This window comes from Notolabrus celidotus, chromosome 20 (assembly GCF_009762535.1).
Source record: "Notolabrus celidotus isolate fNotCel1 chromosome 20, fNotCel1.pri, whole genome shotgun sequence".
Classification (NCBI taxonomy): Eukaryota; Metazoa; Chordata; class Actinopteri; order Labriformes; family Labridae; genus Notolabrus; species Notolabrus celidotus.
In genome coordinates this window covers 27,972,542-27,988,619 of record NC_048291.1, presented here as the reverse complement: position 1 = coordinate 27,988,619, position 16,078 = coordinate 27,972,542, and the positions used below count along the sequence as shown (strand labels likewise).

The 16,078-nt window shown below is 48.1% G+C and overlaps 1 protein-coding gene across 3 annotated transcripts in view; it reads left to right on the top strand.

Moving 5' to 3' along the window:
• LOC117831938 (trinucleotide repeat-containing gene 6A protein-like) overlaps positions 1–15,232 on the top strand; it is a 32,735-nt gene extending 17,503 nt beyond the window's left edge. For 2 of the 3 annotated variants that reach the window (XM_034710846.1, XM_034710847.1), the window contains exons 5-25: positions 1,108–3,150; positions 3,260–3,473; positions 3,601–4,028; positions 4,222–4,353; positions 4,439–4,600; positions 6,734–6,967; positions 7,069–7,235; positions 7,337–7,414; positions 8,039–8,206; positions 9,038–9,157; positions 9,292–9,429; positions 9,589–9,726; positions 9,815–9,989; positions 10,080–10,220; positions 10,588–10,758; positions 10,855–10,995; positions 11,126–11,233; positions 11,327–11,557; positions 11,672–11,739; positions 12,572–12,711; positions 12,816–13,227. In XM_034710846.1, the coding sequence (XP_034566737.1) occupies positions 1,108–3,150; positions 3,260–3,473; positions 3,601–4,028; positions 4,222–4,353; positions 4,439–4,600; positions 6,734–6,967; positions 7,069–7,235; positions 7,337–7,414; positions 8,039–8,206; positions 9,038–9,157; positions 9,292–9,429; positions 9,589–9,726; positions 9,815–9,989; positions 10,080–10,220; positions 10,588–10,758; positions 10,855–10,995; positions 11,126–11,233; positions 11,327–11,557; positions 11,672–11,739; positions 12,572–12,711; positions 12,816–13,164 (5,546 nt within the window). In that variant the 3' untranslated portion in view covers positions 13,165–13,227. Of the gene's footprint in view, positions 1–1,107; positions 3,151–3,259; positions 3,474–3,600; positions 4,029–4,221; positions 4,354–4,438; positions 4,601–6,733; positions 6,968–7,068; positions 7,236–7,336; positions 7,415–8,038; positions 8,207–9,037; positions 9,158–9,291; positions 9,430–9,588; positions 9,727–9,814; positions 9,990–10,079; positions 10,221–10,587; positions 10,759–10,854; positions 10,996–11,125; positions 11,234–11,326; positions 11,558–11,671; positions 11,740–12,571; positions 12,712–12,815 lie in introns of all 3 variants that reach the window. The other variant, XM_034710845.1, reaches the window with a different exon arrangement.
• The last annotated feature ends 846 nt before the right edge of the window (positions 15,233–16,078 follow it).

Genomic DNA, 16,078 nt, shown 5'->3' with positions numbered 1-16,078 from the left:
CGGATGCGAAAGAGGACTTGGCAAGCGGACATGAGCAGCACCGCAGAGAGCTGGTGACCAGTTTATTTGAAAGCAAAGCCCTCGAGTGAGACTCACTTCAAAGGAGAGAGACGCAGAGATCAGCAACTGAGACTTGGACCGTTTTGTTCACAGGAGGTAGCTGTTAAAGAATCTGAGATAGAAACCGTAGATGCTGTCATGAAAGTTAGTACTCAGCCGCCTCTGGGCCAAAGCTGCCAATCCTCAGGGGTCAGGTGGGGGAATAATTGAACCGTGGAGCTCCAGCTTTCAAATGTTTGCCCACAAACTTGGAGCGTAACTAACCTGAGACAAAACAAAAGACATCAGATGGAAAGCAGGTCCTGGCTTGCATCGAGGCGCTCCTCTTTCATACTTAGCTTTGATATTAATTCAGTCCCTGCTCGGTCTACAATCCCAAACTTGCAAAATAAAGGTTTACTGTTTCTGCCGTGATAAAGAAGGTCATGTTACGCACAGAGGGTTGGTGCTAGACTCGAGGATGAATTAAAATGTGCTTAGTGGCCATGAAAGCAGAATCAGGTCACAAGAGGTCTCTGGATTCTGTAGTTTTTTAATGCAGATGCAACAGTTTGGAAAGAAATATGAAGCTTTAAAGGCGTACTGCCGCCGTCTCCCCGTATTCCCTCAGTCCTCCTCTCCTCTTTTCATACTTGATCGCCATCTCCCCCTACGCTCTCCACTTCTCCTCTCTCGCTGATTGTTGTCCACCGCCTTCCTGAATCCTTGTTTATAGCTTTGGCATGCTTCTGGGTCCTGCTGTGGTGACAAAGTGGTGGCAGCTGTGCCCAGGCCCGGGCCTGGCACGGATCACATCCAGAACAGTTGGGCAGCTGAAGGTTGGAGGGAATGAAGGAAATATCAGAGCCACTGTGGATGGGGGGGGGGGATTTAAAACTGCATCTGTTGTTTTATTACAGAAGTGATAAAGTCTGGGTATACCATCATTTATTAACCATGATGACGCAGCACCTTTGCCCAATGCTTGAGTCAATTAACTGTTTCTGTCTGATGGATTTAAGGACATCCTAAAACACCATCTGCCGTGTCCTCCCTCTTCCTCCCCAGGTCTGGAGCATCCTGGCTTGGACTCGCAGTATGAGCCCTCCCCCTGGTCCTCTGGCTCTCCCTGCAGCAGTGACAGCAACAGCAACTGGGGCAAAGTCCTAGTGGATGGAAGCACCGACAAACCCATCAACCCTTCCTCAACCAACTCCTCTGTCTGGCCTCCCTCCTCCTCTTCATTCTCCTGCTCCTCGTCTTCTTCCTCCTCTGGCTGCGGGTCAGGATCAGACCCTGAGCTGGCATCAGAATGTATGGACGCAGACTCTAGCTCCTCGATCGGCTCAGAGAAGAACCTCGCCGCTGTGACGACAGTGATGATGATGTCAGCAAATGCTTCTCCAGCTGTGTCTTCTGCAGCGTCTCCTCCTTCCTCCTCTTTGGTGACTTCCCCCATGATGGTCGGTGTTTCAGTCAACGGAGACAGCAATGGAAACAGCCGTCAGGTGATCGGTGGAGGGGTGGGAGCCATCAGCGGTGCAAATAATGGAAATAATCACATTACTGGGCCCTCCCTCTACTCCATGGCGGGGTCCAGCAGTATTGGCAGCAATAACTTGGGTAACCACAACAACAAGCCCGTCAATAACAGTGGTGTGTGGGGCACCCAATCAGGCAGCAACATCATCCCCACAGGTGGAACCAGCCCCTGCATCAATGGAGGGTTGAACCCAAACACTTTGAACCCAAATGCCAACCACGGTGCCTGGCCGCAGAATCCAACCCCAAGCCCAGCGTCCCAGGGCCAACGGCCTCCACAGGCTCAGGGGATGAGTTCCAAACTGGGTATGGCTCCCCAACAGGGCCCCATGCTGGGCTGGGGTGGCATGGCAGCTCCAAACAACAGCAGTATGATGGAGGACACTGAGGTGAATAATGGTACAGCAAGCAGCAAGGTGTTAGGAAGCAGCAACAGTGGAAATGGTGGCCTACAGCCTACCAACCTTAACACTGAATCCAATGGACCAAATAACACTATTATGATGAATACTAATACTACTACAAATGCCACAATGACCTCTAGTCCACCAAACTCTACCGCCTCCCCCCAGCTCAGCGGGGAATGTTCCTGGGGCTCTATTGGAGGAGGGAATGGGGGTCCGATGGCCAATGGAATCCCCTCATCAGCCCCCCAGCACCCCCAAGGAGAGCTGGGGGGACCTGGGGCCTTCGGTACGCCATGGGGCGCAACTACCTACCCTGGAGACAAGGGCCACCCAAATGCAGACACTGTGAACCCCCAAAACCCTGCCTTAATGCAGGCTGGGAACCCCCAAATCTCCTCTACTGCTGCTAACAAGAGTAATAATAACCACAATAACACTGGGGCCCCTCGCTGGGATCAGGGGCCTGCCAATAACCCAAACCAACCCCAGAGTAACACGCCCTGGGGAGGATATCAAGGCTCCGGATCTGCAGGCCAAACACCAGGGAACGGGAACCAAACTACGATGGGTCCTCCAGCAGGGATACCCCACCCCTGGGGAAGCAGTGCGTCGTCTTCTTCCTCGTCCTCGTCATCCTCTTCCACTTCTAACAATAAGATGCCGAACGGAGAGTGGGGATCAGCGGCTCCTGGCAGCAACCATTCAGAAGCTGGAAGTCATAAAGGAAGCTCCGCCAACAATGGCTGGAAGAGCTTGGAGGATGACGCCATGGGCATGGGAGGCGGAGGGGGTGGAGGAGGAGGAGGCCACGCCTTGGGAAATGTCACTGGAGGCTGGGGTCGCTCAGGAGGAAGTGAAGGAAGCGGAGAAAGCTCCGGAGGCCGTTCCAGCTCAGACAGAGACCAGTCGAAAGGATTGAACCGTAGAAAGAGTCCCCCGATTGCACCAGTAGTGTCAACAGTGTCCCGGGCCGACGTGGATCCAAGAGTTCTGTCCAACACTGGATGGGGACAGACGCCCGTAAGGCAAAACACCGCCTGGGATGTCAACTCTACACGCAATCAGAACCAGGGAGGTCCCAGAGGGGATGATAGAAAGCCAAACAGTGGAGGCTCTGGCTGGGGCACAGCAACACCAGCAGCGCCTTCCCAGACCTCTGGAGGTAAAGCCAAAGAAACTTACGCAGATGCAAACACAAATGTTTAATATAAAACACAAAACTGGTACTTCATGACACAAAATTTAACAATATCCTTTTCTTGTCCTCTCAGGTTGGGGGGGTGGGCAAGGCCCAAGTACAGGAGGCTCTGGCTGGGGAGACCAGCCAACCTCTGGATGGGACAACAAACCCTCAGCAGAAAGAGGAGGAGGAGGAGGAGGAGGAGGAGGATCTGGGCAGAGTAACTGGGACGATGGATCCAGCTACAAAGGGAACAACAACAGCAGCAGCAACACCTGGAGCAATAACGTCAACAAAGAAGACAGGTGATGTTTGGAGATCATTGATCATCATCACTGGTTCAACTGATGCAGAATCATTGTTTAAAGAGAACCTAAAGACTGCTATAAGTTTGATTTTCCACTTTACTGATGACTCATTGTTTCCCTGTAGGTCCAACACCTGGACTAATGCTCCCAAACCGCAGCAGGGCTGGGGTTCCAGCGGTGGAAATGGAAGTGAGGGCTGGGGTTCTGGTGGACAGGGGGCCAACAACCACTGGGGGGAGCCCCAGAAAAGTGCAGGCTCAGCGGGTTGGGAAAGGGACAGCAACAGCGACCGGTCGGGCTCTGGATGTTGGAGCGAGCCGAGCCGAACCAACACCAGCAGCAGCAACACCTGGGCCGGAAGTGGAGGATCGAATACTCCTGACCAGAGCACTCCAAACCCAGGATCCAATTGGGGTGACTCGATCCACAAGCCCAATCCTCAGAGTAATAACCAGAGCTGGGGTGAGCCAAACCCTAAGCCATCCAATGAGTGGGGGAAAGGTCCCGAATCCGGCTCGGCAAGAGGCAATCAAGGACCGAGCAAGCCCACAGGTAGTTAGCAAAATCATCCAGAACCACAGACTGTCTTTATCTCCATGCAGAAGTCCTTTTAACTGTTTTATAAAGAAGACACAAATAACTGTAGTCTGGCTCTTTTGAGAAGTGTGTATCGGTGATGTATAGCAGACAAGTGGGAGGACATATAATTGATGACTCAGTTCTGTTGTTGTTTCTCCTCCATCAGGTTGGCTGGGAGGCCCCATGCCTACAGCAGGTCAGAAGGAGGAAGTGTCAACTGGGTGGGAAGAGCCTTCCCCTGAGTCGATCCGGCGGAGGATGGAGATCGATGATGGGACGGCAGCTTGGGGAGAACCTGGTAAACACTCCGAATCCCTTTCAAGAGTAGACGGATAGTAGACGGATCCCAGGCTTCTCACTGTGTCATTTAACTCTCTGTGCAGGTAAACACAGCGTTGGACCTGTCAACATGTGGAACAGGACTGGCCAGTCAGGTCAGGAGGCTATGGGTCCACCCCCCCAGCACCACTCCCACCCTGCACACAGCTCCAAGCATCCTCCTCAGCCCATGCACCCTCCGCCACAGGACAAACCCAGCAACTCAGGTCAGTCATTTTGAATCTACGTCCCTTTTAAAGACAGATGCTAGATTCTTTCTGCAGAAAAGATTTGCAAACTCTGAGAAGTGTTGTGTTGGGAGTCGTGCACAACTTTACAGTGAAAACAAAGATGCTCACGCAGCTCTATTCTCTAACACCTTACTCTCACACTCGCTGCTTTTAGAGACCAAAGTAAGTTTGGTTAACCCGTCAAAGTTCGCCACCCTTATTTTCTCATTACACACAGATACTTTCATTTTCAAGCTCTCATGAAAATGTGTCACTTTTTATTAGTTGGATCCCTGATCAGTGTTTCTGATGATACGTAGTGATCTAGGTTTTACTACTCTGCAGATTAATGTAATTGCAGTTTAAGCTCTGTATTGAGGTAATAAAAAAGTGCAAGGTTGCGAGCTGGTATCTAAAATAGTACGGACATGTTGGTGCAAGCCTCCCGGTGCAGACCGTAAGCCTTAAGAATGGCTAAAAAGGTGCCAGTCCCGCCCACACTCTGGTTTCGAGAAAGCTGAAACAAGGATTAAAAAGCTTTGGACGGTTCAGACACGAGAGGTGTGGATGCACTCATATTTACAAATGTATTCTACAGCGTACACAGTTTGCACAGGAGTGTGGAGAGAAAACAAACAGCCACTCTCTCCTCTCTCCCCGCGGTGTTGTCTATGTTGAAGGCTTTTTTGTAAAGCGGGTTGAGTCATCCCTTTGGAATGCTAAGAGCATCGATTTTTCTCTCTTCTCCTTCGTCTTTTTTTCCCTGCTCCCCTTCTCTCTCACCCGCCAGCTCTGCTTGCTTTGGAAACACAGGCTTTTGTTGGGTTTGAGAGAAAGAGAGAGGGAGAGCATGAGAGGTACAGGAGGAGGTCTGGTGACTAAGAAATAGGAATTTTTCCAGCGTAAGATGGGAGCTGAACAAAGAGGACGGCAGCTTTTCTGTGGAAGTGGGCTCGGATGGAGGAGAGAGAGGGAGGGGAAGGGCTAATAGGGTTATTCAGGGTTGGTGTCTAGTGAGCTAACTGGAGCAGCAAAGTTGATGGCAAGCAAGGGTGGGGCGACGCAGCCGGCTGCTGTAATGAGGAAAATAATCGGGTTGCAGAGGATGTTTGGTTTCAGGAGTTTTTTCTTTTACTATGTGAAACGTTGACGGCAAACATCTCACATTTAAAATCTATTCTTCAGTCGGCTTTAAGATGCAGATATGAGACGGTGAAACATGCAAACTGTGTCGCTGGTTCTCCTACGAGATTATCTCTTGCTTCTGGGAAGACGGTAAAGACGAGCGACAGATTCATGTTTGATTCATGTGTGCACATTTGCATAAAAATATGCATGTACATTTTCATGCAACATGCATATATTCATCCACCACTGCACGTCTGTTTGGTGCACTTGTTTCTCTGTTATGTTTTGAACCCTGTCACATGAGGGACACTAGACCCCGAGGCTCCCCATGATCCGTCCTATTTTTACAAGAAGGCATCCCTGGCATCTCCCCGAGCGCCTCCTGTCGTGGGCGAAAGTAGCAGGTCTGGGTGGTCAGCTGTAACAGGAGCCCTTTGAACTCGTACTCGGACTGTGTGAACATATTCTGACATTTGAAAGTGCACAGCAGGAGCGCGTGCACACACATCTACACTCCCACAAGAGTTAAAGTAAACAACGCTTACATAAGCAGGTTGATAAGGGGTTCCCCAGGGACGTGAGCAGGGCTCTCTCTCTGCTAACTTTATCGTCTGTTTCCTGCAGAGAAACAGAGAAACTTTCAGTATCAAATATGAAAGCATGTGAGAGGTCCTGAGAGAGTGTTTCCTTTTGACTCACCTTTTAAACATGAAGCCTGAAACTCTGCAACTCTGAATGTGCAAACAAGCTCATCATGGCTCCATGATGCAAGAGAGCTGTGAGGAGAGGAAAGAAAAACAAATATATCACTTACAGCGATGGCGGTGGAAATATCACCCTGAAATAAGCAGAGATGTCAGAGCAGACTCTTTCCCTTTTGAGAAGACAGATTCAAAGAGCTGTGCATTGTGTGACGACGTGCTGTTTGAGAAGTTGTTCCGCTCAAGACGCACCGCAGGAAGTTAATGCTCATCTAATGTCTGCGTCTCTCTCTTCCTCTAGGCTGGGGCGAGCATTACTCCAAACAGAAGGAGTCCTCCACATGGGGCGAGTCTACCAGCGCTCCTCCTGTGAGTGTGGACAACGGCACGTCTGCCTGGGGGAAGCCCATGGACACAAGCTCCAACTGGGAGGACCCCAGCAGAGGTGGCCGAGACTCTGGGTCCGGATGGGTTGGCCAGCATAAGCCTGGCGGGTTCAACGGCGGACATCTCGGCAGAAACTTATCTGTGAAGGGTAAAGACGTTTAAATCAGTTCAGACTTTAAAGGAGACTGCTGCATGAAGCCAAACAAACTGTGAAGTCACGTGTTAATATGCATTTCCCTCCTTTTATAGCTCCAGGTCCCAAGCCCATGGAGACGTGGTGTGGTGAAGATGGCTCCACGAGCAACAGCTGGGATCAGGAAGAAGAGGTGGAGATAGGCATGTGGAGTAACAGCCAACAGGACAGCCGGTCCCACGACCAGAACACCTGGAACTACAAGAACAAGAGCTCCAACAAGGTTTGTTCACATCAGTTTGGCTCCTTATCTTCTCAGGGGTTGAAACAATGACCTGAACACTTGATCTAATGACTTCATTATCTTCTTCTGCAACATTTCAGATGAACAAACCAGTCAACAAACAGGATGAACCTTGGATGAGACCTTTGATGAACCAGTTCAACTCCATGAACTTCTCCGTAAGTCCTTTTTTCATGTCTTTACACATGTTGTAGTTGCTTCTAATATAGGACTACCGATAATGGCTTGCAAGCTGTCGTAATCTGCTGCCTCTACAGAAACAACTGTCCAATAATTATCCACTTGTTATGATGGCTTAGGGTCTGTATCCATTAACAGCATTTGTATAGAACCAATGCATTTCAGAGTTTTTTGGGGCTCAGTGTCCCAAGCACCAAAACCTGCTCATGCAGACGTCTGTACGGAGGAGAATCTCATCACACGAGTTTTTCAGGCTACATTTCCAGTTCTAAAGCTGCTAGAAAATGTTACTTTTCTTTGCAGAATAAGAGCAAACATTTCAAAACAGACTTAAGAGACTATTTCCACAACCTATCAACAGTACAAGCCGGCGTGAAGTGCTCCGACACTTAGGTTGTGCTTCCTCCTTAGTCAAAATCGCCATGAGTGGACACAGGCCCTTATTTTACAGACATGTTGCATCCATCTTTGTGAATCTATGGCCTTGTTATTTCTTCCTGTGGAGTTCTAAAAATGTATGATGTGTAATCTCTGGGATTACACTCACAGACAAGAATCAATGCTGCAATCATTGACCTGTTATTTATCTCCTCGCCTTGCAGAGAGACTCTCCCGATGACTCCATGAAGGTCGGAGCCGGGATGATGCAGGACAAGCGCATGGACATGGGCAGCATCGGAGACTATAACGGAGTGATGGGGAAGAACCCGGGGTCTCGACACCAGCTCCACAAAGAGTCTGCCATGGATCGCAGCTCTTACTATGACAAGGTACGCACACACGTCAAAGTTTATATATATCATATGTGTTTGATCTCTGCCCCTGCGGTGATCATGAGGTAGGTGTGGAGGATTAAATGTCTGGCTCAGTACTCTAGCACCCCCTAGTGGTCGCTCTGACACATGAATGTTCAGTAGTCTGTCACCTTCATGCTAAAGTTTTTAAAATGTGTGAAGCAACAAAGTGAAGCTCCTTTCTAAAGTTTCCGTGGGTTCGTTTGGCTTTGCTGCTTTTCCTTTTGCTTGTCTCTATTTTTATCTTTCGTTGACTGTTGCTACCCTCCCTGTTTCTTCTCTTCATCCCTCTCTCTTCCTCTCTCCTCCACAATTTCTTCTGTTTTCTCCTTCTTCCTCTCTGCTTCTGCAAAATTAACTCTATTCCTTCTTCTCTCCTTCCCTCTCTGCACTTCTCTGGCTGCCGATGGCGCTCCCTGTCCCTTTTGCGCTTGCCATCCATCTGCCGTGCACCCGGCCTTGCTTCTGCAGCTGTCTGTGTCCCCTTCTGCTTACGATAGCCACGCTTCTGACGAGCTCTCCTCCAATCAAAGCATGAGCTTTTCCCCTTCCAATTCTGCTCAGCCTATCCCCTGTCTCGACTCCGGGCCATCTCCTTCCCACTGTGGTCCTGGGGGCGCTCGGCAGGTGAGGATGCAGAGGATGTGGTCTTTAGATTTTGAGCGTCAGACCTTCAGAAACTTTCTCTTAACCCTGGGCTGGGATGTTGTTCCAGAAACCTAACAGAGGGTTTGTGATTAGAAAGCTTGTTTGTTGCACATTGTCAGACTGTTAACACGCGTGTATGTTTGTGTCCTCTCTGTCCAGAATGTAAACCCTATGATGGGTGTCAGCAGCGTAGCACAGGGCCGCGGTGGCCCCCAGTCCCAGGTCCCTCCTCAATCCAACCATCGTAATCAAGTGCCTACCCCCATCCTGCCCTCTCAGGTAAAACACACACACTCACACACTGCTTGTTATTTCAGACATGCTTTCTTGTGTCTTTATTTCTGTTATTTTATGAGCTCTCACCCTGTAGTGACATGTTCAGGAACTTAACCCCGGCCTGTGTTTGTGTTCAGGTCCCTCCATCCTTGCTGAAGTACCCAGGAGGTAACGGAGGCCTGAACCCCCTGTTTGGCCCTCAGCAGGTGGCTGTGCTTAACCAACTCTCCCAGCTCAACCAGCTGACACAGATCAACCAGATCAACCAGTTACAGGTACAGTGGGTGCAGAATTATGCACAGAGCTATTTTATCATCAATCAATCTTTATTAACACAGCGCCAGTGCTTTGTCGTAGATTGAAATGTGATCATAAAGATACAAAAACATTGTCAGGCTGCTTTTATTAAGATGTCTTCTCTTCTCTTTTTGCAGCGTCTGCTCCTCCAGCAGCAGCAACAACAACAACAACAGCAACAACAACAACAACAACACCAACAACAACAACAGCAGCAGCAGCATCAGAAAGCTCAGAGCCAGAGAATCATGCCGGTAGGACGGCCGTCTGAACAGGTGTGTGTGTGTCACCACATCATGGAGCAGTTGTTTATACATGGTGTTGCCTCCTCCTCCTCTAATCTCCTACATCCTGTCTCTGTAGACACGTCCCATTGGTTCGTCTCCATCAATGATGCAGCCGCCACGTCACCTGGACCCCTCCCTGATGAAACAGGCTCCGCCTCTCAAACCATACCTGGAGAACTACTTGTCCCACAATGCTCCTGATATGCAGAAGGATGCTGCTTCTCTCGGATCCTTCAGCAACTTCCCTTTAAGTAAGTTAGCGGCTCAGAATCAGATCTGTGTTTTAATGAAAACATTTAGGGACAGATGTTTGAACAACTTCTCCCTCTCTCTCTCCTCAGGCTTGAACTCTAACCTGAATGTATCCCTGGACATGGGTGTTGGCGGTAGTAGTGTTGGACCTGTGGGCTACAAAGAGCCACCCCAGTCCAAACTGAAGAAACTTTGGGCTACTGACCCTCTGGAGCAGAACAGCAAACCTGGTAAAGACAGAACCTTTAGTGCTTTAGTTTGGTCACACAGCATCCTGGCCTGGTTTTTCATGCTTTAATTGTCTGCTGAGTCGAGCTTGTAACCCTGAGACAGCGAGGGAGCAAACACTGAAGTGTTAAGAGTTTATTTCCTGCTGTATGAAAGTTTAAGTTTGCTCCCTGCAGAAGGTTTTTCCTGCAGTCAGCTCAGATTTGCAGTTAAAGTATGATTGTGATAAAGTTTGCATTCATCTTTTCTTGGTGGGTGCTCTTAAGACAAGTTAAATAGCACAACAGGAAGTCAGACCCTCCTTCTGCAGAGTACATGCAATATTGATCCACTGACATGTTTGTTTACATGTTGTTTGTTTTCCTTCAGGTGCTATGTCGTCTGGGCTGCGTCTGGAGGACTCTCCCTTCTACGACTACCTGTCCCCCGGCCCCTCCCCACTGAGTCCTCCCGGCCAATCAATGGGCTCGGTGGGCGATGGCTGGCCACCCCGTGCCAACTCCCCCCCATCCCATGGAAACACTGTCACCTGGCCCCCAGGTACGCCTGCAGCTTTCACTCGCATCAAAACACACGCATTTAAATGTTTGCATTGAACACGACTAACCCTGCGTGTTTGTGTGTGTGTGTGTGCAGAGTTCCGGCCCGGGGAGCCTTGGAAAGGTTACCCCAACATTGACCCTGAGACTGACCCGTATGTGACCCCCGGCAGTGTCATCAACAACCTCTCCATCAACACCGTCCGCGACACAGATCACCTCAGGGACAGGAACAACGGTAGCTCACACACTTCATGAACAGAGTTTCAGTTTCTGATTTTCTTCAAAGTTAAGAAAGAGAAAGACTTCAGGGATATGTGTAACGTTTGTTTGAGCTCCCTCTCACACGCTGTCGTTGTTTCCTGCAGGGCCATCCTCATCACTGAACACCACGATGCCTTCTAACAGTGCCTGGTCATCCATTCGTGCCTCCAGCCACAGCGGTTCCCTCACCAGTACAGCACAAAGCACTTCAGGTACGTTCCAGTCTCTGCCCCTCCTTCTCATTCTTCCTCTTCTTCAGACAGACCTCTAACTCTAAAGTCCTCGCTCTGTGTTCCCCCCTGCAGCCAGACCCAATGAGTCAAAATGGTCTCCTGGCGGCAGTTCTGTGTCCAACTCCTCCCTGGCCCATGAGCTGTGGAAGGTCCCCCTGCCTCCCAAGGCTATGTCTGTGGCAGCCCCCTCTAGACCCCCGCCCGGCCTCACCAGCCAGAAACCAAGCTCCGCCTCCTCCGGCTGGGACGGCTCTGCCCTGAGGCTCGGGGGTTGGGGTGCGTCTGAGTCCAGATTCACACCTGGTGAGCATGCTGGAGTCTACTACCTGTACTGAACACATGAAAGACTGGGATTATTAAAGCTTCTTCTACTTTATTGTTTCTTTGCTGACATGGTTTTACGTTGTGTGTTTGCAGGTTCCAGTTGGGGTGACAGCAGCTCAGGGAGAACCCAATGGCTTGTTCTCAAAAATCTCACACCGCAGGTACGCACACAGACGTGAATATAATCTGTTTTTCATCCTAAACGTCGCTGCAGAGTCTCTCACAACATTCTCAATATGACTTAATTTAGATTTAGGGAACCTTTCTGGATTTTGTTTACATGGCGCCCCAAAACAGCATCATATTGGTAGACAAGTGTGTGTGGTAACTCCTCACATTGTGGTGCATCTGCAGCAAGACAGTTGGGGCTTATTAACACACATCAGGAGCACCACATTCACACAAACTCAGACATGCATGTACATACAGAGCTGCTCTGCCCTACTGCTCATAGCCAGCACGCCTCTGTGTGTTACACATGGTGGATGAGGCGTGAATATCCCGCCTTGTCACTATGTAAGCGCCTGAAGTTGTTCTGAGCAGAAGGTTGTGCTTGATTTGTTTCTAATCCAATTATATACAAAGAAATAAAGGGTCAGAATCTCAGATATAGATGATTCTTGATGTTCAAAGCCTCTTATGGATGTTTCTGTAGGAAGAGCAGTGGAGAAAGAACTGCTTGTGCAGGTTTGCATGAAAGATTTGCCCCACGATTGAACGCTCTTCAATGCAACATGGACGCGGTTTCTTATAGCAGTTGGTTTAAGATACTACAATACCCATAAGTCATTGCTGCTGGTCAAACAGCTTCCCTCCATCCAGTGCACTCAGCAGAATCTTGAGAATAGGGATGTAGTGATTTAATAATTTTCTGTGAGGCATCCTGGGAATCAAATAAAACTTCATCTCACTGATAAGTTATTTTAAAATGTGGAGACTGATGTTTGAAGAGGAGAGCAGCCGACTGACCTCTTACTGTCTCGTGTCTCACAGATTGACGGCTCTACCCTGAGGACTCTGTGTATGCAGCACGGCCCTCTGATCACATTCCACCTCAACCTGCCGCACGGCAACGCTGTGGTCTGCTACAGCTCCAAGGACGAGGCTGCCAAGGCGCAGAAGAGCCTGCACATGTAAGCACACACACACACTATGTAGAAGCACTTGCTCTGTATTTCACTGCTGCTTGTTATTTGGTGTGAAGCTGCAGCCGCGCTCACCTCTCGTGTCCCTGCAGGTGTGTCCTGGGGAACACTACTATTCTGGCTGAGTTTGCCAGCGAGGAGGAAATCAACCGTTTCTTTGCACAAGGGCAGTCACTGGCCACCCCCTCCTCCGGCTGGCAGACCATCGGCTCCTCTCAGAGCAGAATGGATCAGTCTCACCCCTTCTCCAGCCGTGCTCCTGAGCCCACCCAGTGGAACAGCAGCGACCTCCACAGCTCCTCCCTCTGGGGCGGGCCAAACTATTCCAGTAGCCTGTGGGGGAGCCCGAGCGGCACCGAGGTGGGCCGGATCAGCAGCCCTTCTCCAATCAGCTCCTTCCTCCCCGTGGATCACCTGACAGGGGGCGGGGACTCCATGTGAGCCGCCCGCCAATCAAACAGGTGCAAAGGAAGGGTCAGTAGAGAAATTATCAATAATCAGCAGAAGAAAAAAAAACAAAAAAAAAAAAGTAGTCATAAACGCAACGGCACTAGTCGGACTCTTTCTCACTTTCAGATATTCAACAAAGCGGGGTCTCCCCTGTGGAAAACAAGTTACGTTTCTCTCTCTGCACATATGTCCACTTTGTTTTAGCCCAAAAACATATCAGTTGGAATACTTGAATCATGCAGGCCAATTCTATAATGTGAACAGATGGATATTTGCTTCCAGGTAGTGCTCTTTCAGACCGAAAAAAGCTTCAATCGAGCTCATTATATATATATAAATATATTTTTTGTTTCATTCGTCATGTTTATTTGAATTCCAATTCTTTTCATTTTTAACGTTTTCTTTTTGTTTCTTTTAATTTTTTTTTTTTGCATTTGTTGGCTGACAATGTTGGAGTATGAGCTTTTTTAACTTTGCACTGAATGTGTTTTTCCTCAGTATATATAATCTGCAATATAGAGGGAGCAGCCAGTTTTTCCAGTGTAGCTGTTTACTCATTGCGGTCCTTACCGTATGTGTGTATGCGTGTGCATGCGCACGTGTGTGAGTGTGCGTGAAAGAGTGTGTGTGGAAGTATTCTGTGTGTGTGTGCATGATTGCGTGTGTGAAAGACTACGTGTGCGCTCCTCTCTGCCTTGGCACGCCTACCTTACTGCGTTGTCGTGGAGTTCAAGATCAACAGATAGTTGAAGAAGAAGAAGAAGAAGAAGAGAAAGCTGACTTAGGAGGATTATCTGGTGATAGTTCAAGTGACATTAAAAAGTATTGCACCAATTTTGTTTTAAAACTAAAGAACGTTGAGCTCTGCAGTGCAAAGGACTGTAGCCGCAGCTGGGACTAGCAAGCCCCGCCCACCCCAATCTAGGGGGCGGGGTCTATCTAGCAAGCCCTCCCGTTGGCCCTCTAATGGGCCCGGGTGGGGAACAGCACTTTCAGAATAGGCTTTCAATGTTTTGGAGGTGCCACACTGCAACCTCTTGTTTACAAGACTTAGGAGGCGGAACGTGTGTTCATTCTTCATTTTAAAGAGAAGATAGAAAAAAACAGAAAATACAAAAAAAAAAAACACAAAAAAAAAAAAAGAAGAAAAAGCTTTAAAAAATCAATAAAACATAAAAGTCAAAAAAGAAGTTAAACTCTTATTGAGGATGAAGACGATGCTCTGTAACTCTGGGAATTCGGATCAGTGTTTTTGGCCATGGCGTTGGTTATTTGAACTATTCCTCTTTGTCTGCTAAATAACCAGCAATGGTTCTCAGGAAATCAAGCCAGTTTTCCCCCCCTTGTAGGTGAATTTAAAAAAACTACTACTCCTTATAGGAAAGGAAAATCCAACTTCTAGCACTGAAAACTATGTATAGGTCTGTAAGTTTGTTTCTCTGCCAAATAACTGCTTTAAGCTGGAGAAGCTCAACACACTGCTTTCAATATGCTGTCTTTGAGGGAGGGGGGGTCCTGATGGAGGGGAGGACGGGCTGTAGAAAACCTCCTCTCTCCTCCTCTCCTCCTCCTCCTCCGGTCCTCCACTCCACTGATGTAAAAATCAAAGTGCGGAGTGTTCCTGGTGTGCGTGTGATTGTCAGTTCTGTCTTCTTGTCAGACGTGTAAACCAAGAGAAAGGCGACTCTGTATCTATGCATACTGTAGCCTCTCACATGGCCTACTGAGAGGCGCTTTTTTTTTTCTCTATATTGTTCCAGTGTCTCAAAATGTTTTAAATGTTTCATTGAGTACAACAAATGCGAAATATGACTTGCTTTTTTTTTTTTTTTTTTTTTTGCTGTTTTAATCACTCTCATTGCCACAAATGGTGTTTTGAAAAAAAAAAAAGGAAAGAAGAAAAAAAAAAAAGTTAAATCTTGTTTTTTTTTGGTTGAAGAAACTATTTTAACAGTGCAAAAGTCGTCCACATTTCATTGCCTTGATCCTAATTGTGTCCGAAGATGCAACAAGTCAAGTGGCTTCTACCTGTTTACAAATAGAACATGATTGTATTGTTGTACTGCTTTTTTTTTTTTCCTTTTGGGTGGGGGAGGAGGGGAGGGGTGTGTACTCATCTGAAGTTCCTGACCTTATGAATCGTGTGTGTGTGTGTGTGTGTGTGAGGACGCTCAGTGCCGAGTTCTCCTGCTGGAGTCGTCCGGTCACCTGTGAGTGTGTGTGTGTGTGTGAGAGAACAGCGTGAATGTAAACCCAGCAGTGGTGTTCGTGGACGACATACCCGCGTTTAGACTCACCTCTCTTCAGTGATTGTTTCGTTTCTATGATGCACAAATATTCTGGGAAAAACAAAAAGAAGCTTCAGAGAGCGCGGCGTGTGAACGAGTGAACGAGAAGAGGAGAAGTCAGCATTAGCGAAGCCATGGACCTTAATTTCTTTTCTTCATCGTGTTATTATTCTGCCTGTTGTGCGTGTGTGTGTGTGTGTGTGTGTGTGTGTGTGTGTGTGTCACTAAAGATAGAGGTTTTATTTCAGAAGTTTTCTTCGTCTTTAGTCGTGTTTTTTTAGCCGTGAATATTTAACGACTTCAGAGCAAACGTAGTGAGGCAGAACCTTGAGTATTAGCCAGACTTGACATTGGTGTGTGCCAGTATTGAACTGCTCTCTACCAAATAATTTAAAGGATTAGTTTACTTAATTCCAGATCTCATTGCTTAAACTATATATATAAATATATCTTGTATTTGTTTTTGTGTCTTGTTAAAGAAATGTTATCCAGTGGAACATCTGCACCGTGTTGTTTTTTTGACTTTAACTTAATCCCACAAATTGAACTGAGGAGCCTTTTGGATTTTGCACTTGTGTGGATTTAGAGGAGAGTCCGAGCGGTGCGAGCGGACACAG